The 25,484-nt window shown below is 41.3% G+C and overlaps 1 protein-coding gene across 1 annotated transcript in view; it reads right to left on the minus strand.

Annotated features, from left to right (window-relative positions):
- Window positions 1-25,484, minus strand: part of FSIP2 (fibrous sheath interacting protein 2) — a 67,152-nt gene that overhangs the window by 10,711 nt on the left and 30,957 nt on the right. The window contains exons 13-15 of the mRNA XM_063291113.1: window positions 17,837-24,764; window positions 4,756-12,881; window positions 1,147-1,401 (exon numbers count right to left, since the gene is read on the minus strand). Of these exons, the coding sequence (XP_063147183.1) occupies window positions 1,147-1,401; window positions 4,756-12,881; window positions 17,837-24,764 (15,309 nt within the window). The remainder of the gene's footprint in view (window positions 1-1,146; window positions 1,402-4,755; window positions 12,882-17,836; window positions 24,765-25,484) is intronic.

Raw genomic sequence — 25,484 nt, forward strand, 5'->3', positions numbered from 1 at the left:
GGAGGTCAGCCATAATGGGACCATGAAAAAAGGCTTTCTCTGCGGTGGCTCCCTCCCTATGGAATATCATTCCCTGGAGATAAGATTGGCCCCCACCTAGATGCTTTTCCAGAAGACCCTGAAGTTGTGGTTCTGTCAGCAGGCCTGGGGACCCCAGGTCAATACAGAGTCGATCAAATGGCTGATTTGTGTTTGTGGTTGCCGCAGGGGTAGGGGGTTGATGGGGCTTTGTATTGTAGATTTTAATTCTGTAAGCTGCCTGGAGTCACCCCATGTGAGTTGGGTGGCCATATAAATGTGTTTAATAAATAATAAACACAAGAAATAAATATGGTATTCATAGGAATATATAACAATCTCAAGATATTAAGTGATCTTGCATGAGATTTGAGATTTCCAGCAATTTTTAGGGGTGAGAGGTCCTGTGATGGTGCCTGGCATTTGCAGTGGTTGTCAGTCTCTGTTCTGTGGACTTAAGAACCTGTTAGGCAAAATATTTTTATTGGCTCTTTATTGGCGTGTGCCAGTCCATCATAGCTTCCTGCCCATGAAACCCACTTCCTGTGAATTTCTTGTTTCTGTGAAAAGACACTTATGCAGAGACAGCATGGCTTTATACTGGCAAATTTGCATCCAAACACTTTTACCAAAAGCTGTAATCAAAACAATGTTTGCCAGATACTTTGGAGGGGGTGGAGAATGAAGGAAGAATTTTTTTTTAAAACGCATACAAACAAGACACTGGAAATTTCAGGAAATTAAGCTCTAAAAGGGATGGCAGAGGCCAAAGCTTCAATTCAATTGCTGTATAAGGGGTGGACATTTCCCAAGAACTGGGAAGGGGGCAAGGCAAGAATTTCCTCCTACTGTTCCCATAAGCTGCAGAACCACAGCAGGAGCTCCCTGGCAAAACTGGAAACGGTGCAACATACCCACAAAAAGGCAGCTTTTCTCCATTTGCAAAAATAATGGGGTGGGGGCCTATGAACTGCATCTGAGATGGAACCTCTTTGGCATGAGAAGGGCCAACACAGAACGCATTCTTACAGCGGATCTCTTAAAGCCCCTATTGTGAATCATCTACATGCAAGGTTGCCCACAGCAATTATCCTGTGAGGGCCTCCCTTTACTGAACTATTCACTTACTGATGTTACGGTACTTTCATGTTGTGGATGAAAAGCTGGAGCCTCAAAGAAAAAAGATTTGTGCTCCTTCAGTACTTGTTCCTCCTCATCACTGTCAGTATCGTCAAGAGCCTGCCTTGGAGGGTAGTTATGGCTGTCAATGTCATGTGCTACCAGGCGAATGATGAGGTCTTGCTTGCTCTCCACATCCTTTAGGAGTTCCACTCTTGTGATGTCTGGCTTTGTCAGGCTTTGGAATGAGTTTCTGCAGACAGGCTGAGATCCAAGAGGGAAGCCAACATATCACACGCATATCCCGATCCTTTTCCTATCGGTTAGTACTTAGGACCGTGAATTCCCTCCTGTCCATTAAATCCTGTTCTTATTCCCAGTGACATTGTTCTACACAAGACCTTCACTGTATCTGCATATGGTATTTCAATTCACTTTTTATAAAATTAGGGAAAACAACAATAAAAAGAATGCCAAACAAGCACCGTTACAAATTTACTTTGTATATAAACGTATTCTCAGCATTTACAACAAAACAGTTAGGGTCCAGATGACATAAATCACACATTCCATTGACTGGTTCACATATATCATAACATGGCTTAACGTGACAGTCAAGTCCACCACAAGAAAAGACCCACAATTTAGAAGCCATGATTGGATTCACACATCACGCTAAATGAAAAAGAAACCAACTACAATTTGACTCACTGTAACATCAGATAATGGGTAGAATCAGTCATGACTAGCTTGACTGAAGTGATGTGAAACCAGCCCATTACTGTGCTGGGGAAGCACCTAATGGAGAAATCCTCTGGACACAAGCCAGCAATACAACAGCTATCACCTGCGCATGCTCACCTCAGCCCTGGAAGGGAAAAAAACACTAGAAAATTAAAAAGGCTTGCACAGGCAGGGAGCAGGTTTTTCCGCAGCTCTGCAGATTGACCTGAGAGCTAGCTTTTTTTTTTCCCGGGCTCAGGCAGGTTTTCCTGGAGCCCAGAAGAGTTTTCTGGATTAAGGAGAACCCCAAGAATCACCCCTCATGTCCTCCGGACGCTGGTCGCAGCCAGAGGACCGCAAAATGGGGTTTTGCATTCAACTGGTGGGTGATCAGCTGGGAGGTGGGGTTGTCATTGGGAAAACCAAGCCATGCTGAAGCCGAAAATGGACTTTAAAGCTGATCACCCATTTCTAAAACACCAAGTTTTTTTCTTTATATTTGTTGCTGAAGAGAGGCTTTCTGCAGCAAAGAAACCTGGACTCTCTTGGTGACTTTCATTATTCTGGGGATTTTTAATTTGAAAATTCGGCTTTTTATACATACATACATACATACATATATACATACACACACATACACAATGTATACTGTAGTAACATTAAGATTTTAAAAATCATTTTTCTATTGCCTCTTTTTAAAAACGAAGCTTTGAGGATTATAAAAGTTTATTTTCCTACTTCATTGAATCTGCGGACTTGAATTTCGTCCTGTTTTTACTTTCCTGTGGGAACGTCTTTGTTTTCACTTTCTATTATGTTGATTGGATACTTCTGACCTTAAAGTGCTGGAGGATATTGTTACAACTGCCTGGACTTTACCTTCTTGAATCACTAGGGGTAAAGGTAAAGGTTTCCTTTGACATTAAGTCCAGTCGTGTCCGACTCTAGGGGGCGGTGCTCATCTCCGTTTCAAAGCCGAAGAGCCGGCGTTTGTCCGTAGACACTTCCGGGTCATGTGGCCGGCATGACTACACGGAACGCCGTTACCTTCCCGCCGAAGCGGTACCTATTAATCTACTCACATTTGCATGTTTTCGAACTGCTAGGTTGGCAGGAGCTGGGACTAGCAACGGGAGCTCACCCCGTCACGCGGATTCGAACCGCCGACCTTCCGATCGGCAAGCTCAGCAGCTCAGCGGTTTAACCCGCAGTGCCACTGCATCCCTTTTTTGAATCACTAGAGGGCGCCATAATCTACTGTGGAGAGACATGGAGGAAATTAAAGTGATTTTTAAAGAATTTTGTCTTGAAGTCACTCAAGTTCTGGACCGTATCTCAGAACTTGTGGAGTTCAAACTGTGCCAATAATTGGAAAAAGCTGACACGGTTGATAACTACTCTAAATATAAAGCTGCTTCTCCAAAGAAGATGAGGATTATTGACTTGTTGATAAAAAGAGAAAGGGGATAAAGTGAATTCTGGAGGTTGGAACAAGACAGACATTTGAACTTTAAAAAAAAGAGGGCTGCAAAAGACTGTGTTGCTGAAACATCAAGACCTAGAAAGAGAATTAGGCTTCAAATGCTGGACGGTTATTGAAGCATATTTGGACTTTTCAAGGCAGGCTCTAAAATTGGAGACTTATAAAGGGAAAGCGCTGTGTACAATGCTGAGATATGTAAATGCTTTGGTTTACTTTGAAGTGGGATAATGGTTTTTTAGGGTTCGGATGGGTGCTTTTGCTTTTTGTACAACACTTTTATTTTTGGCAAAAGGATATTACAAATAGATTTATTAGGACAGCTTTTTAAGGGTTTAGATTGATGCTTTTGGGGTTTTTTTGGACAATATTTCTAAGAAGATTAATAAAGCTACCTTTTTGTATATATTCTAGTAATAAGATGTAGGAAGGCTATTTTTGTTTAACTGGCAGAGAGGAATAAAATTATAGTGAAGGATTGTATTTAACTGTTTACTTATTAGGTGAAAAACTATGTCTGAAGGGTGTTTTTATGTTCTTTAAATGGGAGAGTTGTTTTAGAGGGGAATGTTGTATCAAGAGTTGCAATGCTTTACAGAAATAATGTTTATCAGCCCAAATTGGAGAAATAGATGGATATTGATTTATGTATATCTTTGTTGTAGAAGGTCGGAAGTCACCCTTTAGTAGTTCTCTTTGTCACTTCACCTTTTCAGTTTCCTCTTTGTAGATTTTTTTGTGTGTGTTATGCTTTTTAGATTTTACTTATATGTTAAAAAATTTAATGAAGTCTTAATATATATATATAAAAAAAAGTAATACTGCTGTCAAGCTCCTTCCCTGCTCACCTCCAAAATTGCCTCCTGAGTGTGAGAAAGGAGTCCTGTCTACCATTCCTGAGAACAAAGGAAGGACACACCTCACTAACAATCAAATAAGAACCCTGCCGAATCAAGCCATGATTCTGGGCACACAGTGGCTAACCAGACACATCCATGAAGTTCACATGCATGGGCCCTTTTCTGCCGGGTCTTCCCAGCCACTGGAATCTAGTTGTGTTGCCTGTGATTTGTGCAGCTGCCAAAACAAGTAGGCACTGACAGAATTAAGAGTTTGTTTATCTTGGCTGATCTCAAAAAGCTAAGCAGGGTCAGATCTAGTTGTTGTTTGCATGGGAAATCACTAGGAAGTCCCTGGGCTGTTCTTAGACCTGAAAAAAATCCTGGAAGAAGACAGTGCCAAACCACTTCTGTAGTATTACAAAGGAAACTATATGGGCCTATCCACAAAATCACCAGGGAATAATTGGAGCCAGATAGCATCTACCTGTGTTCAGGTAACATATTGAAAAGGAAAAAAAGATAAAAAGGCATTCAACAGAAGACACTTTAGTTCATGCAAGCCACCTCACTTACCTCTCTTGGTCTCACCCCAAGGCGCCCAGCCATATCCAAGGATGGACGCCTTTCCTTCCTTTTGTTGGCTTCTGGAAGAGGGTGACCCCCCAGCTCACTGGACAGACTTTTGCCTGATGCAGAGGCTCTTCTTAATTCTGTTAAGCTCACACCCATCTTTGATAAACATGTCTTTTTCAGTTTCTCCAGGGGTTCTGTTTTTATGGACAGCACTGCTAAATGATCAGAAATTATGTCTGGGTCAATTTTCAGGGGCTTATGGCCAATATAAGGGACAATCTTCAATGGCAATTCTTCTGACTGAAGTAGGATAGAAGGTGTGGATTTGTCTCGCAGTTCTGAAAGGCCGGACAGCTCTAACAGAGACGTTTCTTCCTCCAGTTCCATATGGGAGCCGACTTGAGCAATGACTTTGCTTACAATGCGGTCCAATTCCAGGGCACTTAAGGTTTCATTATCTGAGTTTTCATGCAAAGAGTTTCCCAGGCTGCAGCTGGAGATCTCATTGATAATGATACTGGCTACTTGCTCTGGAAATATAACCTGGTTGGTTGTCATGTCATTATATAGTTCTTTCTGGGACCCTGATTTCTCCAGGACATTGTTGACGACAGAATGGACAACTTGCTTGACCGTCTCTTCATACTGTGGATCCAGCACTGGCTGATTATCTGAAGCTACGAGGTTGATTTTGTTCTTTGTCATCTCTTTCTCTACAGATGTTTTTAGCAGGCCAACAATTTCATTTACATTTGTTTTAGACAAGCTTTTTTTCTTGTGAATTCCCAAATCATATTGTGCCAACAGGATTGTTGTCAGGAAGCGGCTTAAGATCTCTTCCAGGAAAGCAACAGGCACTACAGGAATTTGAGTTTCTGAAGATTTCTTTATTTCTTTTCCTGCCTCCATGTCAGAAAGAAATTTTTTGACAATTTTTTCAGATTCCAGCTTTATCACACTGGGGCTGAGTAACTCTGCCCGTGAGTCAAAGACCGGCTGAAAGTCACGTTTAGAAATCTCACTCACCATGAAGCAGGCTACTCTGTTAACAAAGTCTTCATTGCTGTTAGTTAAGTCTTCATACAGAGAAGTTTCAGAGTTGGAGTGTTTTAGGATATCAGAGTAAACAGAGTCAACCACTTCTCCAACTGTTCGGCTGTCTTCAGAGGCTAAGTCTTCTGAGTCATCCTGCTGCCAAACATTAAGTTTACCATTTGAGAGGAGACATTGCAATGAGTTAATAATCTTTCTAGCCACTTCCTTCATAGACGCAACACTTTTTGTATCTACTTCATCCAGAGGAAGAGAATTGAATATTTTTGTGAGAAGTTTAACAGCGACCTCCTCTAATATTAGAGAGGATAAACCTTTCAGGTGGGATCGTAAGGGAGTCTGGCCCTCTGATGGCTCTGGACCTATTCCATATTGATCCTCAAGAGCCTTCTCAGCTTCAATGGCCTGTTGCTGTCGGTTTAGCTCTTCTGTAAAGTATGTCTGCATCTGATTCCCAGAAATCTCTTTGATCACAATGTCCACAATCCTCTCCAGAAGGATTGTACAGCCGGTTCTGATACACTTTTCAACTATGGACGTACTTCCAAATTCTGGCAAAAGACTGTTATAGATTGAGTTGGCTACAGTTTGACTGACAACACGGTTTGGCTGCACCCTGTCAAGATACTTGACTTCTGCATTATTGTTTTTTGAGATCTCAGCCATCACATTGCTCAGGAGTTTCATGTGAATAAAATCAAATTCTGCACACTGATCTTCTGTATCACTCGATGTAGAATATTTTGTAGGAAGAGGGAGGATCTTAGATAAGAGGAAAGCAAGGACATCATGGATAAATCTCTGAGAAACTAGAAATGGACATGGCGTAGCTATCTGGGATGGAGTACTGATTTTCTTCACCTCTGTGAACACTTTTTTAGCCATCTCTCCAAATTCAAAAGGTTTAGAGGCTGGATCCTGGAATGTCTTTGCTTGTACTTCCTGAATCTGGTAGCCTAAAATTTCTTTCTTTATTGCTCTAACCAGTTTTTCTGCTAACATGTGACCATTTTCCTTGTCCATGCAGATTGGGACTCCAGACCTCTGATCTTGCAAAATGCTACATAAAGCAGCATGGATAATTTTAGCAATCTCTGTTTTTTCCACATTTGGGAAAGTCTGCCCACCTTCAGGTAACTGTAGGACTTTTACTGGGGACTTTGCAAACTCCTTTAAGATGGATTCAATTAAATGTTTAAGTGAAGGCTCAGCCTCAGCCCCTTGTTTCTCTAGCAGACACACACTGGCTGTAGATGTGAGCAATCTGCTAATTAGCCCACTAAAGATATCCTTCAAGAAAGAAGCTGAATAAGTATCACCTCCATTTTCAAGTTGCATTAATTGAGGCTCTCCTTCACCAAGTCTCACATGGTGTATTGTCCAGCCTGCAGTTTTTGAACTAAGAGCTGAAGAAAGGTGAGACTGCCTTAGAGGAGACTTTGATCTGGGGGAATGATAACCCTGTTTGGTTTTACTGAGAAATCCTGCTTCCATTAGTTCTTCAGCTGTGCTTTCCTGTTTTCTGTTTGGAGATCCAGACTTTACGTAGACTGTTTTACAAATATTTTGTACTATGTTTTGAATACTTTTTCCGGCATCAGAACTTGGTTCTTCCTTCAGATAGCTTACAGGGGGACTTCTCTTCCCTTCTTCACTCACTATTGGATCGGGAGAAGCTGGTGTACTATCAGGGAGCCAAGATGGAAATATTCGGTGTAAGATCTTGACAAACATCTCTCCAAATACAGAACCAGAGGATGCTGGTTCTGGAAGGAGAGTTTCAACTCTGTCAACAATGGTCTCAGCTTCCAGAAATGAAAACAAATATGAAGAAGTATCACCAGTAAACATGGGCAACAATTGGTAACCAGAGATATCTCTTATTATTATGGGAGCCAGTTTTTCTGCTAACATGCAAATGTTTTTTTGAAAAGCCTTAAAAATCTCAAACTCTGTCCCAAATTGTTGCAGTAATTTTTCATAAATAGAATTACTTATTTCAATCACTTTTTCAGCACCTATCTGTGGAAGGCACACATCTTCCTCTGCACCCTGAATAACCTTAATTTCTGACATTTTAAACTCATTTACCAAAGCATTTACAAGTTCAATCACTATATTTCTCATCTCATCCTCTGATAAATGAATGTCCTTAGAATATGCCAAAATATTAGGGGAAGATAAGATTTTGCAAAAGAAAGCAACAACCACATCTTCTAAAAACAGGGCAGAATAGATGCGTTGAGAAAATTGTTGCCTTTCTTTCTGCCATTTTGAGTACTCAGAAGAGGAATCATTGGTACTTAAAAATGGGTGGAGGTGGAAGTTTAAGATTTCTCTTATGAGTAATTGGGCAATTTCACGCACAGTGCCATTCCCTTGGGCTATGAGAGTATTCTGAAGTTCATCTTGGGATTGATACTTTTGCAAAATCTGATTATAAACTGAAGTAGCAATGTCTTCTTCCGTCTCTTGATCCATGTCTGGGATTCGTTCTGAGACATTTTCCAGCCTGACTTCATGTGCTGTAATCTCTGTAACAATATAGTCTTTCAGGTTTGCAGCCATCTCAGTGAAATCTGTTTCAGAAAAGTCATCATCAAGTTTTCCAATATATGCAGCAAAGCTCTCTGGATTGGAGAATATTTTCTCCAGGAGCTGGTTAAGCATATTTTCTAAGACTCTGCAAGGAAAGACAGTCACTCCCGAGTCTGGAATATTCCTAACACCATGGTTTATGTAAGATGGTGGGTCTTCTGATGTTAAAGACTGAAGATGATGTTTAAACATTTCATGAATAATGAAACAAGCTATCTGAGTGACATACAAATTCCTTAATATTTCTCTGTCTTCTGGGAAAGGCTGCTGCAGCAGAACCTCATGCAGAACATCACAATACACAGATTCCACCATGTTCTCTATTGCTTCTTCTGAAATACCAGTTTCTTTTTCATTGCCGTAAGTGCTGGTCCAGATGGCCTGTTTCAAAATTATGACCATGATGTCCATCTTAACCTGGGCAATTATGTCTTGCGATTCAAATCCAAATGGACCTTTGCCCTTATCTGAGGATGCAGCAGTGTTAGATGATGATGGGAAAATATGGGAAAATAACCTGTCAATGATAGCTTCTAACACTGGGTAAGATAACACAGTGATATAGGGTGATAGTGAAGGCTCTATCTGGGGGCCATACTGATCTACCATCAGATTTTCCTGAATGAGGCAATTTGCTTCTAGTACACTTGATGGGCATGCTGACTGAAGCAGATGATCTACAGCTTCTTCAAATTTTATAGTGGCTGTTTGACAAGGTGAAGCATCCTTCTCATCTTCTGGATCTTTTTTAGACAGAAAACTTTGTGTAGAATCCTTGTAAGGTGAATTCTGGTCTACTATATTTGTATCCTCTGGAGGGGAACCAAGAGGCTCTTCAGGACCTTCTTGAACATTGAAGTGACCTTTTGCGAGCTCTTTTGTAACTGATTTTGCCAACCTCACAGCTGCATCTTCCACTTCTTCCCTAGAGGCACTAGCAGAGATATCTGATAATGTATCAGAGATTTTTGAAAGCAATTCAGAAATAATATCTCCTAGGAAAGAAGGAGGTGAACTTTTCTGTTTTCCCTCAATTGCTTCCCTGAGGTCCAAGGGCTTGATAGCAGTTCTATATATTTCTAAGCCTCCCATAGAGTCTCCTGCAGCAGCTCTATCCCAACCAGAAGTCTCCTGTCTGGATACAAAAGGTTGAACATGCTGTTGGAGAATGTCTCCAACAAGAAAGCCAGCTATTCGATCAATAAGAATATTGCTCTTATTTTTCACATCTCTCTGTACAGCTTCAAGGGAGCCTGATTTCTGTATGATCTTGCTGCACAAAGAATCTGTCATGTTCTGAACATCTTCTTCAGAATATTCATAGTGTTCAGGGTGTGTGTCCTTTGTAACTCTGATTTCATGTTTTAAAAGCTTCATCCGAACATCATAGAGCAACTGATTGGAGAGCTTGTTTAAGTCTGATTCTGACAAGAGCTTTTTATTCCAAGGTGATGTATCTCTGGATGGCGTGGAAGGGAAAATTCTGTTGAGTAGACCAGTAATTAGATCTTTTAGGAACCCTGATGATAATAAGGTGCTAAATGGTGACCAACTATCATCCTCATGGAACCCCTTGTCTCTAACAGCATCACTAACCTCCTCACTAACCTCCTCTTGAAGTACAGGTAAAGGCCTGGACAAATCTCCAGAAAATAAGGGATGTAGAAGATGATCAGAGATGCCTTTTTCAATCAATCTTTTAACGTTTTCATAAATGACATTCTTTCTTAGGTGGCTGAAATCACCTCCTGAAGTCCTCTGTCTTTCTCTCACTATATTGTTGTATACAGAGTCTATGACATCATCCATGACATCTGAGAGTGAGGCTCCAAGACTTTGTTCCTCTCCTTTTTGCACCCCAGTAACTGAAGCTCTGCCAAACTGCAAACTGATTGAACTGGCCATCTTTTTAGCCACTTTACCAAATTCAATTTCAGGCTTTCCTCTAGTCATTTTCTTTTTGTCCCCAGAAACACAAAAGATTTTAGATAAAACTCTGGAAACAATTTCTTCTAAAAACTTAGCTGGGAAAACTTCAGTACAAGACATTGAAGGCTCACTGATGCTATCCAAAACTGTCCTGACTATATTCTCAGACAAGGCTTCAGGGTCAGGATTTCTCAAAGGGTCTTCATCTTTGGAGAGAAAAGTCTGAAGATGATGGTTAGTGACTTCCTGAATTATGAAGCTGGTCATGCAGTCAACAAAATCAGTATTCCTGCATTCCACATCCTTCTGTATAGAGAACTGTGAGCCAGACATTTTTAACATATTTCTATAGACTGAATCAACCATGTTCTGAATCTCTTTCTCTGAATGTAAACAGCATCGATCATCCTTTTTTGCTACCCAGATTTTGTGTTTTGAAATGGACCTCATTACATGTTTGATTATATAGGAACAGAGCTCATCAAAGTCAACTTCTGACATCTCTCTTTTGTCTTGGTTGCAGGTGGTGCCCTCTGTTGGTGGAAAAAGCTGAGTCAGGAGTCGATTTATTACTCTTTCTAAATATTTCTGAGACAATACGGTAATGTATGCTGGAGGAGGTGGCCTACTCCTTTTTACTTTAGGAAAACAGACACAGCGCTCAATTTTCTGGATGATGGGTCCAGGTTTAACATATCTGAAAGCACTCTGAGGTAGCCTCCTGTACGCTACTGGTGGCAACTGGTAATCCAAAATTTCTGTCAGGATAATTTCAGCTGCCCTCTCAGCCAGAATATCTATGTCCCTCCCCATGTCTCCCTCAGCAGCTAACTGGAATCCAAACTCTCTTAAAATGGAGTCAGCTATTTTGCTGACAGTTTGACTATCCACCAGTGGGAAGTACGCTTTCTCCTCAGCTCTCTGCAAGACTCCAACACCAGCTTTCTTAAATTCTTCCATCAGTGCATTCACAAACAACGTGTTCATCTCATGAAGGTTGATACAAGAATCTTGATCATATTTGTTCTGCAGTGAAGAAAAGATCTTGATCAAGAGCTGAGAAACAATGTCCTCCAGAAACTGTGTAGAGTAAATGGCAGAAAAAACTGGCTGGAGTTGATGGTGATCTCCATGGTCTGTCACTGTCACCACTTCTCTTTTGTAGGACTTCTTTTTGCAGCTTGTAGACAAAGGTTTTTTTGCAGCTGGTCTGCCGGTGGGTGCAGCTGGTCTGTGCTGGACTGCTGCTTCCAGAATGGACCTGTTCCTCTCTCGGGGGCTTTTTCGCATTTGACGCCTTCCTGGAGGAGACCCTCTAGATTCTGATCTTCTACCTCGTGATGAGGAATACATTTCACTTTTACCATAGTGGGCATGCTTTTTATTAAATGCTTGGGCATGTCCTTTTCTAGATGCTGGCTTTGTGAATTCAACAGTCTTTTTTGAGTAAGTTTTCATTTGTCCTGGATGCTCAATGCTGAAGGAAAGCTCTGTCATTACGGGTTTCACCAGAGTGTGAGCCAAAACATCAAGGGCTGATTCACAGGAAGACACCCCTGACTGAGCCTCTACCCATGGCTCCTCTGTGTACTTAATGTCATATGTGAAAAGGGAGGTGCTGGAGTCAGCCTCATGGGCTTTCATCTCTTTATGCGAATACGGCAAGACTTCATCATCACAAACACACTTCCTCACATCACGAAGCTGTTCATTTTCTGGAAACTCATCAAAAGCAAAGGTGCCTGTAAAATGATCTGTCAAGAGGCATTTGTCCAAAAGTGCCCGGATCAGCTTTTCACTCACAACGTCCAAGAGGACAACAGATTTGGGAGACAGACCCAAGTTGCTGTTAAGTACGTCATTACTAAGTTTATAAGCATGTGGACACATCGAGGAATAAAGTAGCTGTTTTTTAGTTGATCTATTTGCATTTTGATAAGGCATCATATTTTGAGATCGGGCATCTGGGAAGGACATGCCAAAATCATTCTGTGACTGATCAGGCCATAACGAATCTAAAATGATGTTCAGAACTTTGTTGACAATATTTTTTGACTCACTAGTTTTCAGGCTACGGATGAAACTATCCAGATTAGAAGCAACGTTGTTTAGTCTCCTGTTTTTGAGGCCTATTTGACCCATTGTGGAGAGACAGGATGTCCTTTTGACATCACTGGGGCCTCTACAATCACCCCTAGAAGCCCTACTGAAGCGAGGTGAAGAAATCAAATGCCGTTGAGACAAACTATCTCCAATTTTCCCTTGGCTTGCATATCTGCTTCTCATTTCAATTTCCAATGACAACAAGTTGCTAACCTCCTTCACAAGAGGATGATAAACATCATCAAAGTCAGCCAAACAGAGAGGTGGGACAAAAATCTTTCTTGATCTCCTTGTCTGAAAACCTTTTCTGCTGATACTCTCTTGCAAAATGTTTCGTTCACACAGGCTATTGATGATAACCTCAGAAATGTGGAATGCTAACTCTTCTATGTTCATAGGAGGGGTATTAGGGCCTCTCAGCCCATGTTCAGGACAGCAAGCATCTACAGAACAAAACATTGACAGGGATCTTTCAAAAAACTCATTTCTATCTTGCATGTTGTGGCGTGCACTGGGACTTGATATGCTGTAGAGCACATTAGAAAGAACTGCATGAGTCAAAGGTTCCCAAAACACATCAAGGCATGAAGACTGCTTTCTACTAGATGGCAGATATGTATTTCTCCAGATTCGATCCTGAAGCCACTTTGATTCAGACTGGATTACTTCTTGTTTCCATGCTGGCAAAGAGCTCCTGTAGGACATTTCATCCAAAGCATCTGGGGAAGTAAACACGAACAGGTTACCATTTCACATCTGAGTTACAGTCATTGGAGATGTAGTTTGGGAGATGAAACATTAGGTTGTGTGGTTTCTCCTGCAATTGGTACATTTTGAGCTAAATTAATAGATTTGTCTAAATAAATTTATAGCAACCACTGCTTGTCACAGATACATAGGTTCACATACTGGTTGCAGCCAAAAGAATTATTATACAACACTGGAAAGACAGAACAATATCTAACATATAGCAGTGAATTGTTGATATTTGTGAATTGGTTCTTTTTTCATACGGGGCAAGAAGAGGATTTTTGTTAATATGTTTTCTACTACAGATTAAGGTTACTATGGTAACTAATCATTTTGGCCGGGTGAAGAGGTTGAATTTTTTTGTCCCCTTTTCACGTGTTAATGGTTGCATTGCCTAAGGGAGGAACTTGCCTGAACTTGTTTTAGTTTCAGTTTCCCTTCTGTGTAGGCTTGCAGAGAATATGCAGCTGAGAGAAATCTCTCCTCTCAGCAAACAGCCTTTAAATATGTTTGTTTTCTGTAAATAACATTGACGACGACGTAAAGTCCAGTCGTGTCCAACTCTAGGGGGCGGTGCTCATCTCCGTTTCAAAGCCTTGGAGCCGGCGTTGTCATAGACACTTCCGGGTCATGTGGCCAGCACGACTCACGGAACGCCGTTACCTTCCTGCCGAAGCGGTACCAATTAATCTACTCACATTTGCATGTTTTCGAACTGCTTGGTAAATAACATTATTTTTATAGAAATGCCTGGTGTGTGACTTTTCTGATCTCTCCAGGGCCAAATGCTTTCCTAGCATCCTGCCAACAGGTTATGGGCCCAGTAAGCAGCCCAGTAAACCCACTAAGAAGCCCAGTAAAACCCCAGAGAGAATAGGGAGATCAGCTCCACATCTCATTCACAATTTAAAGGCAGGTAGCAAAGACCTGTGAAGATTTTCTTTGGAGCCACCTGGAGATTTTCCAGCAACTGCCGGTCTACAGGACAAAGAAGCCAGCTGAGGTGACTTGCAAAAGAAGGAAGAAGCCATGGCTACCTCCCAGCCCTCAGCGATGCCTCTGGAGCGCCTATCAGAGACCAACTATTTGAATTGGGCCCTGAAGATGGAGATGTATATTCGCAGAGAGAATCTTTGGCTGCCAATTGGTGAGCAAACCCCGCAAAATCCCAGTGCTCAATGGCTTAGACAGGATGAGCAGGCTAGAGCCACCATTATCCTGGGAGTTGAGGACAATCAGCTAGTCCACGTGCGAGGCATGCAGTCCGCAAAGCAACTTTGGGACGCTTTGAGAGACTTGTATGTAAAGGCAACAGCAGGGAGTAAAGTTACCCTGACAAAAAAGCTGTACAAAGCCTACCTTGCAGAAGGAGATAGCCTTCCTGAGCACCTGCATCATATTCAGCAGCTGTTTGTTGAGTTGCAGGAGAGAGGAATGGAATTTACACCTCTCACAAAATCCTATATCCTCCTGTCCTCACTGAATGAAACGTGGGACACGCTGATTTGTACCCTGGAGGCTATGCCTGAAGCAGACCTCACCCCATCGTATGTTACACAGCGCTTACTCGCTGAATGGGAGAAGAGAGAGGAAAGATCCCCCCATCTCTTCTGGAAAGCTGCAGTACCAGAAAACAAGGGAAAAGAAGGGAAAGGAAGCTGAGGCCACAGCACTAGCCAGCCAGCAATGCTTCACTTGTGGTTCAGCTGGACATTTGCAGAAAGACTGTGCCTTGAGACCCAAGAGTAGAAAGACAGAGAAGAAAAACACAAGGGCAACACAGAAGAAGGCTCTTCAGACAACCCAAATTGCACAGGTTGCTGAGAAGGGTAATTCTGATGTATGGGTGTTATATTCTGGGGCCAGTTGTCATTTATGTAATTGTAAAAGCTCTTTTGTGTCACTGTCTAAAACTGAAAGACAAAGTGTATCTTTGGCTGATGGGTCTGTGGCCAAAATTATGGGACAAGGTGACTTGTATTTATCCTGCTTGGGAGAAACTCTAAAAGGTGTGTTGTATGTGCCAGATTTACAATCAAACCTTTTATCTGTGGCACAATTGGCTGCAACAGGGTATGTCATAACATTTAAGAAAAATGGTTGTGAGATATGTAAAAATGGAAAATTGTGTGCTACTGGTATGTTAAAAGACTCCTTGTACATGGTGCAAAATGCAAGGAAGCCAAGGTGCAAGGCTGCAGTTGGCAACATGCCATATCATGACCAATGTGTACACCTGATGCACAGGAGATTTGGTCATGCTAATTTCAAGTATATAGCACAGATGCCACAGCTGTGTGCTGACCTAAAGATAAAACCCTGTGATAAATACTTAGACTGTGTAGTTTGCAAAGAATGCAAAACACTAAAAGCTCCTGTGAGTAAGCACAGTGACAGAGTTACAACTAGACCTTTGGAAATTGTACATTCTGACATTATTGGTCCTTTTGCTCCAAGTCTTGGACAAGCAAGGTATGCAATGACCATCATTGATGATTTCTCAAGATACACATTTATCTACATCTTAAAACATAAAGATGAGGCATTTGAAAAATTTGAGAAATTTGAAGGTTCTGTGACATGGGCAAATGGAAAATTCCCTAGGCCTGTATCTGCACTCCAATGTGATAGAGGAGGAGAGTACCTTTCTCACAAATTCAAAAGGTTCCTAGTGAAAAAGGGGACAGAACAAATTCTTTCTAACCCTTACACCCCTCAGCAAAATGGTGTTGCTGAAAGAAAGGGCAGAACCTTGCAAAATGCGATGGAATGCATGCTTAAAGATTCACATTTATCTTTTAAGTATTGGGGAGAGGCAGTATCTACTGCCTGTTATGTACAAAACAGATTGTATAACTCTGTGATTCAGGACACTCCATTCCATTTGTTTTATGGTGTGAAACCAAAGGTAAACCATCTTAGAGTGTTTGGTAGCACTGCTTGGGTTCGTATTCCAAAACAACAGAGAAGGAAAGGAGGCCCCACAACAAAGAAAGCCATCTTTGTTGGCTATGAACAAAGCCAAAGGAGCTACAGGTTCATAATGGGAGAGAAATTAATAATTAGCAAAAGCGCTTCTTTTGCTGAACAAAACTGGGGGAGATTAAATCCTAGCTCTCCAGTTGATCTGACCGCCACAAGAGAACAGCAAGAACTTGCTGATGGTGATCTTTTGCCTGATGAGGACATTAAACCAGAAAAGCAAACTGAAGATCTGTCTGATAAGACAGATGCTTCTCAGGAAAGTGATAGGAGTCAAAATTTAAGCCCTGTATTACCTCACAGATCTCAGAGGAGTAATAAAGGCGTTCCTCCATCACGTTTTCAGGCTGAAACAGTAAAGGCTTTTCACATATTCACAGAACCTGAGTCTTTAGAACAAGTGAATGCTTTACCACCTGAGATTGTACAAAATTGGCATTCTGCCATGCAACAGGAGTTAGCATCCTTGAAAGAAAATAAAACATGGAAACTGGTAAATCTACCTCCCAGTGAACGCTGTCTAGGTTGCAGGTGGGTTTTCAAACTGAAAAGGGATGCTGATGGCAAAATCCAAAAATATAAAGCAAGGTTAGTTGCAAAAGGGTTCACTCAAAGGAAAGATTTAGACTTTGACAAGACTTTTGCACCAGTTACTAAAGGTGAATCAATTAGATTACTGTTAAAAGTTGCTGCACTCAAAGGAATGTCAGTTCACCACTATGACATTCAAACTGCATTTCTCTATGGTGATTTAGACCACAAATTATACATGCAGCAACCCCCTGGCTATGAAAAAGGGGAGAATCTAGTCTGTGAACTGCAGAAGTCGATCTATGGGTTAAAACAAGCTGCTAGATCCTGGAACCAAACATTAGATGAAAAACTGCAGAATTTTGGTTTTGAAAAAGGAAAAGCAGATCCATGTGTATATAGGAAGAAAGACAAACAAGGCTGTATGTATCTGTGCATTAATGTTGATGATTTGCTGCTGTTCACATCAACAGAAAAACAAAGGCTTGATTTTGAAGCCTGCATGAAAAGCCACTTCACATTAAAAAGCCTTGGAACTGTAACAAATTACCTAGGTTTGGAAATACACAGGAAGAAGGATGGTAGTTTTCTGTTAAACCAAAGGGGAGATAATGTTAAAATATTGTGAATGGAAAGACATACAGAGTTGTCAAAGAAAATTGGTTTGCATCTTATTCTGTAGTATAAAAAGGGGAGTGTTAATATGTTTTCTACTACAGATTAAGGTTACTATGGTAACTAATCATTTTGGCCGGGTGAAGAGGTTGAATTTTTTTGTCCCCTTTTCACGTGTTAATGGTTGCATTGCCTAAGGGAGGAACTTGCCTGAACTTGTTTTAGTTTCAGTTTCCCTTCTGTGTAGGCTTGCAGAGAATATGCAGCTGAGAGAAATCTCTCCTCTCAGCAAACAGCCTTTAAATATGTTTGTTTTCTGTAAATAACATTATTTTTATAGAAATGCCTGGTGTGTGACTTTTCTGATCTCTCCGGGGCTAAATGCTTTCCTAGCATTTTGCCAACAATTTTCAAGCAATCTGGTCAAAATGTTTTAGAGACAGAAATGCATTTCTGACCTAAGGGAATGTCAGCTATGCAGCCTACTGGACATGAGTTGCTGCAAAGCTCTCAGACTAACCTCTGGACTGGAAGATAATCAGTTCCTTGATGACATTCAAAACAATGTGGTTGGCTAGCAGGTGAATCTCACAGGGATCTGGGACATGAGCACAAGCCAGAAGTTCGAGGTCTTTATGTCTCTCTGGACTCTTGCACTTGAAGATATGCTGTTTGCTCTCCCATTTTGAGAGTAGGCTGCTACTGTCCAGCATGAGGTAGCTTTCCTCTGTCATTGTCTTCTCACTGGAATCACTCAACCTGATCTTCCAGCGATTGAGTAAGCTTTGCCTCTTTTGCTTTGGTTCTGCAAATACTAAGGAGGCTGAAGATCTCAGATGAGATTTTTCCTTCAGTGGAGAAAGATGTCTGAATTTCTCACAGCAGCTGCTTTGCACCATAGGCTCATTTTCTACTCCAAACTCATACAGGAGAGTGTTGACAATGGTTTCAGCTGTATGGCCAAGCTTTAGAGGACAGAAGGCAGAATAGCAGGTGCTTTCTGGAATTGCATAAGGACATTTTCTTGCAAAGGACTCATGATGAGGAAGAAGGCTGGCCTTTTTCTGATGCCCCATTCCAGTTTGCCTAGGAGTAGCTTCAAAGTCTGCTGTTTTCTTAAAGAGCTTTTCCAAAATGCTTCCCTCAGGAATAGAGCTTTGCCGGGGAAGCCAGTCTTCCTCAAGAAAATCTAGCTTGAATTGACCTCTATCCTGTCTTCGTCTTCTGGGAGGTCTTGATCTGCATTTCTGTCTCTCTGGTGCAACATGAGCATCCCACTCAGAGTATTTAAAGACAGAAGGAAATTTTGATGGGACTTCTTCTTGTACTTCACTCTCCTCCTCTGAGTAGATTACCATGCCAGGAACATTGATTGGGGGGAAACTATCCCTCATATCTACCCTTCTGTACATTTTAGAAATTGTTTTCACTCTTGGTGATTTAAACTGATTCTGGGCAAGAGCCCTGTCCTTTGCAAATGCTCGGCCTGACATTTCTAGCTGGAGGTTCTCCACCATTAATTCAGAGGTGATCTCAGTAAGGCTTTCATTGCAGCGATCCAACATGACACTGATAGTCTCACTTAGCACCAAGCTTTCAGAAGAGCTGCTAAATAGATTGACTTCCTTGTGTGTTAGCTCTCTGTCCAAAGTGTGCTTAATAATTTCAAGGATGCTGCTGACGGCATTGTTGGCATACACATTCAGTTCAGAATGGAGCATCTGCACCTGTTGGATTGCAGTTTCAATGCACTCCCTGGTGACAGCACCACCCAACTTGGTAAAGTCCAGAAAGTTATGGGTTGATCCTAAAGTAGGCAATGTTCCTTTCCCAGTGTCTCCCTGCAGCTTGTTTCGGAATGCTTCTACTGTTGTTTCTGCTACATTTGCTACATGAGTTGAAAGTGAATCTAAGGATCGTGTCAGTTGTGCAAAACAAAGGCTTTCTAATGGGAATTTCACTATTTCCAAAAAATTACATTTAAAGTCCCGTTTAAAATGTCGAGCCACAAAGGTCTCCAGTGTAAGGACAATACATTCAACTGTTTCTTTGGCTATTTTGTCAATTGTGTCCATAGCACTTTTCAGTGAAACATTATAAAAAGGAAATTCAGATTGAGTGAATCGATGTTTTGGAATTTTTGCAGATCCTTTGGGTACTGTCTGGTCTTTTCTTCCCAGAAAGCTGTATTTCTCTGGAGAAGCAGGAACACTGCATAATAAACATCTATACACATTTTCAAATACGCTTGCCACAATGTCTCTGGCAACAGAGCCAACCTCTGTCTGAGAGTCGCTGTGAAAAAGCCTAGGGCCGTCAACACTTTTAAAGCCATAGCAGAATAGCCTCTCATTAAGCTCACCTGGAGTCTTCTTCAAAATGCAAACAGAAGGTTCTAGATCTCGGGTTCTCATGTAAACCTCACTTACAATATTCTCTGCCACTTGCAGCATTTTAAGAGTTTCATTTATGTTTGCATCTGTCAATGGTTGTTGTTCAAATATTTCTCTTAATATGCCTTCCTTTGGAAGAACTTGATTGAGGAAACATGCATAATCTTCATAAAAAAGACCTTTAGGCTTTCCATGGATATCTTTTGTTGTCATCTCAAACTGGAAGAACATCTGGGTAGAAGGAAGTCCATCAGTTTGGGAACGTTTCAAAGAAGTGTGTTTATGCATATGAGTAATCTGCACATCATCAGTGTTTAGATCTTGCACAACAGAATGAATGAGGTCACTTGCTTTAGAGATCTGTTCTGATGACAAGGTATTGACTCGATGTACAGTTCTGTGATAATCTTCTGTTTTGAATTCATCAATAATAGTTCCCAAAACTTTGCTTACTACGTCTTTAGCATATACTGTCAAGTCAGATTTTGACAAAGTCTCTCTCAGAAGTGAGCTTTCCGAATCATCTGAGATTGCACTTGGCTTATTTATTGTGTTACTGCCAGCTTGCATGTCATATTTCCATCTCTGTTGCACAGACAATGGAAGGACCTCTTCCAAATTAGATGCAGCAAAACAGGAAATTTTATTCAAAACACTTTGAACCAGTTCTTCACTCAAGGACTGTGGAGAGGGTTGGAGTTGAGATACTGCCAGAGTAATCTTTTGGATGTTTGATGAATCTTTGTTGCTGCTTGAATTATTTGTTTCTAACTTTGACACACCAGAGGTAAAGAGCGTGTCCACAACAACTGAATACATCTTATTAAGTATGCCATCCACAATCTCACCAGCTACATTACCAGCATTTACCTGAGATACAGTGTCCATCATTCCATTATAGGCTGAAGACTTGGATTCAGAACTAAGAAATATGGAATCATTATTAAAAGAAGGCAAATGCCCTAGGTCTTCCACTATTCGTTGGGTAACTTGGTTGAGGACATCTTCCACTCTTGCCAACAATGGTAAACTTCCATGCTGTCCAGGCTGTTGTTTCTTAAAAATCCTTTTCAAGACCCTTTTTTGAATCTCATTTTCTGTTAAGGCTATCTGGACAGCTATGATCTTGAGGAGATCATTCATAATTTCATTGGCAGAAGCATTTTCTTCATAGGGGAGGAGATTTTGACAAGAGAGCATCTCCCGTTCCAGGTCCTTCTGAATTACTTTAAGAATGGTGCAAGTCAGTTTTTCAGCACAGAGCCTTAAATTATATTGAGAGTCCTGAACTGCTAATTTTGCTTTATCATGGCAGTTGCCTGCCTTGACTTCTGTGGCTCTTTGCGCACTTGATGTTGCATATCCACTTTCAAACAGTGATTGCTTTTCTTGCTTAGCAGCCATTCCCAGTTCAGACTCCAGTTTATCTTCAACAAAGGTTTCCAGTCTGAGGAAGACATTATCAACTAAATATTTTGCTATGCCTTCAGGAGAAAAGTCTTTTATATCTGGAAGCTGCTTAGCAGTAAATTCACCCATTTTTCTGCCAGAAGCGTTTTCAGCTTTGGATAGGCCAGGGGCTTGATGCTTACTTTTTTTGAGATCTGGAAAACGACTCTTATGTCCAGCCTTGGATCTCCGTTCTGTCAATTGTGTCAGAGGCTCTACTGTCTTCTGAACAAAATCATAGAGGAGAGACTGGAGTCGAGATGAAAGTGCCCCCTTCATATTCAGAGCAGCTGCAAGACCAGAACTCAGGTCTTCAAACACAATATCCACCAAGTCATTGGAAACCAGCGAAGCATCCGACTTCACCACAGCAGGTGTGGGCAGTGCTTTTTTAGTGCTGTCATCTGCAGTCTTAGGAACCTGTAATTGCCCCATCCCAGAACCATCCATATCTAACATTATGGTCTGATAGATTTCACTTAAAAAGGTTTCCACTGTGTTTTGGATTTGGCTCTGAAGATCTCTTTTATAGGTAGGGTTTTTCCTGAAAACTTTTTCCAATACACTTTCTTTCCGTGATAAAGGGGTCTGTGCTTCAGAGCGATGTTCATGAGGAGCAAAAATAGTCAAAACCATGCTGATAATTTGGGTAGCGGCTATGCTTTCAGAGAATATAACAGGAGGAGTTGAAATTTTATCCACTTCCTTATCCAGCCCATGCTTTATATTTTTCAGAATCATCCTAGCCACATCACTGGCATATGATTTTAAATTTGAGTAAGATAATGATACTGCCTGTTCTGGTTTTTCTTTTGCAGCTAAAATAGAGTTATTGTAAGAGTTAAAAATATCCTCTAAACAGTTAGGCAAACTATCATGTTGATTGGCTAGGATTCTTTTGAATTCTTCCTGTAAGGCAGAGGAAAAATCTGAACTAATTGACATCTTTAAGTTTTGCACATCCAAACATAACTGGGATTCCACTTTGGATATGACAAAGGATTCTAGTTTTGCTATAAAAGTTTGCACCAAATCATTAGCAAGATCTGACTTAGATGGATGTTCAGTCTGACTAATGTGCTTTGGATCATATATAGGTTTTGTACTACTCTGCATTTCTTCTTGTGGGAATCCTGAATCAAAGGACTTCTCGGGGACTCTGAAATGCACTGTTGGTAGGCCTTTGCCAGCTTCTGTGGGCACATTTAGAGGAAGAATATCAGTGAAAATGAGGCTAGAGGGCCTGTTCCTGATGCCCTGCAAGTCATTTTGGGCAGCATGGGAAAGAAACTGGAACACAGTTTTTACCAGATCACCTGCAAAACCATGCACTTCCATATCAGAGATTAGAATCTGACCAGTGAATTCACTTTGCCCTTTGGAGGTTGGTTGCTCCTCTGCCTGTTGCCTGCTGATGCTCATATGGGCAAGAGATGGAGGAGGAGTAGTGGGGGGGCAGATTGTTTGCTCTGCCCAAACATGCTGGAATGTTTCCTTTAAAAGATTCTGCACTGTTTCAATGATTGGCAATTGTTCTTCCCCTTTAAAGTCTGCTTCCATTTTTTTCAAGGCCTGCTCTATTGTCCATTCATGAGCTATTGTCTGTTGTTTTGTCTTCAGCTCTGGGTCAGTGGGAAATGTAGTGGTTTGCTGACCTTCAATAGAACAAAAAATGGCATCTTGCACAAGATTGTCCAAACTACTTTCCGTCTTCTCTAAATGTGTTAATTGAACATCCACATCTTTGTCCAGAAATTCCCCATCATCCTGAAAAGCAGATTTGGGGCGAGACCTGCTTCTTTGTCGTGATTCAAGGCCAAAACCATCATATGTGATTTTCTGTTCCTTGTTGACTCTTAATCTTCCATCCTGATTCCTTTTCTCTTTTTCTTCCAGTTCAGCTTCAGAGTAAATTACCATGCCAGGAACATTAATGGGAGGAAATGGTTTTCTTGTATTTTTCTCAGCTGTAAAGAGTGTTGTCATGGTCATTGCTGTTGCTGGTGTCTCAGGAGCTGTAGAAATATCACGGCTAGGAGACTGTCTTCGCATTTTGGGACAAGAGCTAGATCTTGCTGATGGAGAAAGACTCAGTTTTTCTGTGCTTAGATCGTTGAATACATCATTAATGAGCTGGATGACAATTGAGCTCTCTCTTCTTGGAATATTTCCATCTGAGCTCATCTGATGCTGGATGTAGCTTAGGATGCTGCCAATCATCTCTTCCACATACTGAAGGATATTTGTCTCTGAAGAAGCAACTGTTTTGGATACTATCTTACGAATTGTGTCTTTTACAATTGCATTTGCGGCTTCAGATTCTACTGTATGTGGTGGAATTGCTGCATAAAGTTGTTCAAGAGGTATGCCAATTGCTTTGATTTTAGAAAAGAGTTCAAACTGGGACACTTTTGTTTGGCTTGACAGAGCAAAGACCTTCAGTTTATCAATAATAATCTGGACAATCTCCTCAGCAATGCCAAACACAGACTCAAAGGACAGGGGCATCTGAGCTCTCCAAAAGGTTGGATCAGGAACAGCACGTTTCTCAGTAGCTGCAATGCACATTGCTTTCCATTCTGTGGAGAAGTCATCCCTGGAGATAGTTTCAAAATATTTCTTCTGAGCAGTGGAGTGGAGTTTACTGAGCACATTTTCAACAATATCATTGGCAGCAAAACTGGCCACCCTTGAAATTGAACCAGCAACCGGTGGCTCTGCAGAATGGCTGCCTAATAGGCTATCTGAGATAGATTCAAGAAGGACTTCCATTGAAATAGAGACAGAACAAGCTGTACAGCCCAGGTCACCTAATATTTTTTTGAAAATATCATCAAGAATCATTGCAGTAACTTTGGCGAGAGGCAGCTTCAGTTCACAGAAAATACTCTTAAGGTCCTTCACATCAAAGGTCTCTTTTTGGTGAGTAGAGCAATTTGATGGCCTATGTTCCCCTCCAGCCAAAGGCAATTGTTCTGTGTCAGTGGTTGTAGTAGTTTCAGTTTTAGAAATGAGCTCTTTTGGCACTTTGTACTTCTGTTTGCAGTGGTATGAAGTACTAACATTTTCTGGATCATCTGTGGAACTTTTTTGCATCTGGGAGATATGGCTGTCTGATTTGGAACTCCTCATGCTTGGTGTAGTAGACAGAAGCCCATTGTGTTTAGATGGAGAGAAATACACAGCTGTTTTTCCTCGCTTAAATTTTCCCTTAAAAACGTCACTGTCTAGAGACATGTGGGTGCTCTTGGTAAAAGAGGTAAAGGAAGACTTAGAGGAGAGCAAAGAAGTAGACACTGGTTTCCCACTAGTAGAATGAAATTCACTTGGAGAGCTGGTAGTAGGTTTTATACTTGTGTTAGTAAAGCTGACTTTCCTGGTGGCAAAAGTTGGGGGGCCCCCATAGCCTTCATAAAGGTCTTCATTGCAACTGGTACAGCTGCTGGAGTTCTCTGAAGATACCACAGACTCCTCAGAGATTGTGTATACCCGTGTCCTGACCCTCTCTTCAAATTTGGTGAGAGCTGGGTAGAGGATACTGGTGACTGCTGACACCACCCAGGTCATGATATTCTGAATGATGCTATTGAGTTCCGAAGAAGACACCTAATAAGAAGAGAAGAAGTGTTATATAACAGGCAAAAGACATGCACATAACTCCAGATAAGGAGTTTTGGGGGAAGAGGTACAGCTATACCATCTCTCCTCAATTTCTGCTGAATCAGTACTTCTGTATACTGATCTATGGAGTCCTTGGTGCTCACTGAACCTTGTTGTTTTCTTGCAGATGTTTCATTGCCAGACAAGGCAACATCTTCAGTGCAAAAATGGAGTAAGGTTCTTGGCACCAAGGACTGCACAGTATGTTTTATGCCAAGTGCTGAATGGTGAAGTGTCAGGAGAGCTGTGATTTACTGCCAAGCCCTAAGTGAGCATAACATTATTACAGCCCTCTGGAAGGAGGTTCCCCCCAAGATCTGGATGGGCCCCACTCTGCTTTTGTTTAGAAGAGCTGGGAAGATCCGGCTCTTCATCCAGGCCTTTGGCGAGAGAGTGAGATCCCTCCTTTCATTGTGCTTGCCATCTTTTATATATTACGTTTCATTGATTTTATTGTAATTTATTTGATTTTTGTGAGCTGCCCAGAGTTGTTGAGAGTCGGGCAGCATACAAGTTTAATTGATGGTGATGGTGATGATGATGATGATGATGAAGAACCCTACTCCCTTTTCACATTGAAGATGTTGCCTAGTCTGGCAGTGAAACGTCTGCATGAAAACAACAAGGCTCAGAGAGCACCAAGGACTCCGCAGTTCAAGCCTGAGC

This window comes from Candoia aspera, chromosome 1, assembly GCF_035149785.1.
Source record: "Candoia aspera isolate rCanAsp1 chromosome 1, rCanAsp1.hap2, whole genome shotgun sequence".
Lineage (NCBI taxonomy): Eukaryota > Metazoa > Chordata > Lepidosauria > Squamata > Boidae > Candoia > Candoia aspera.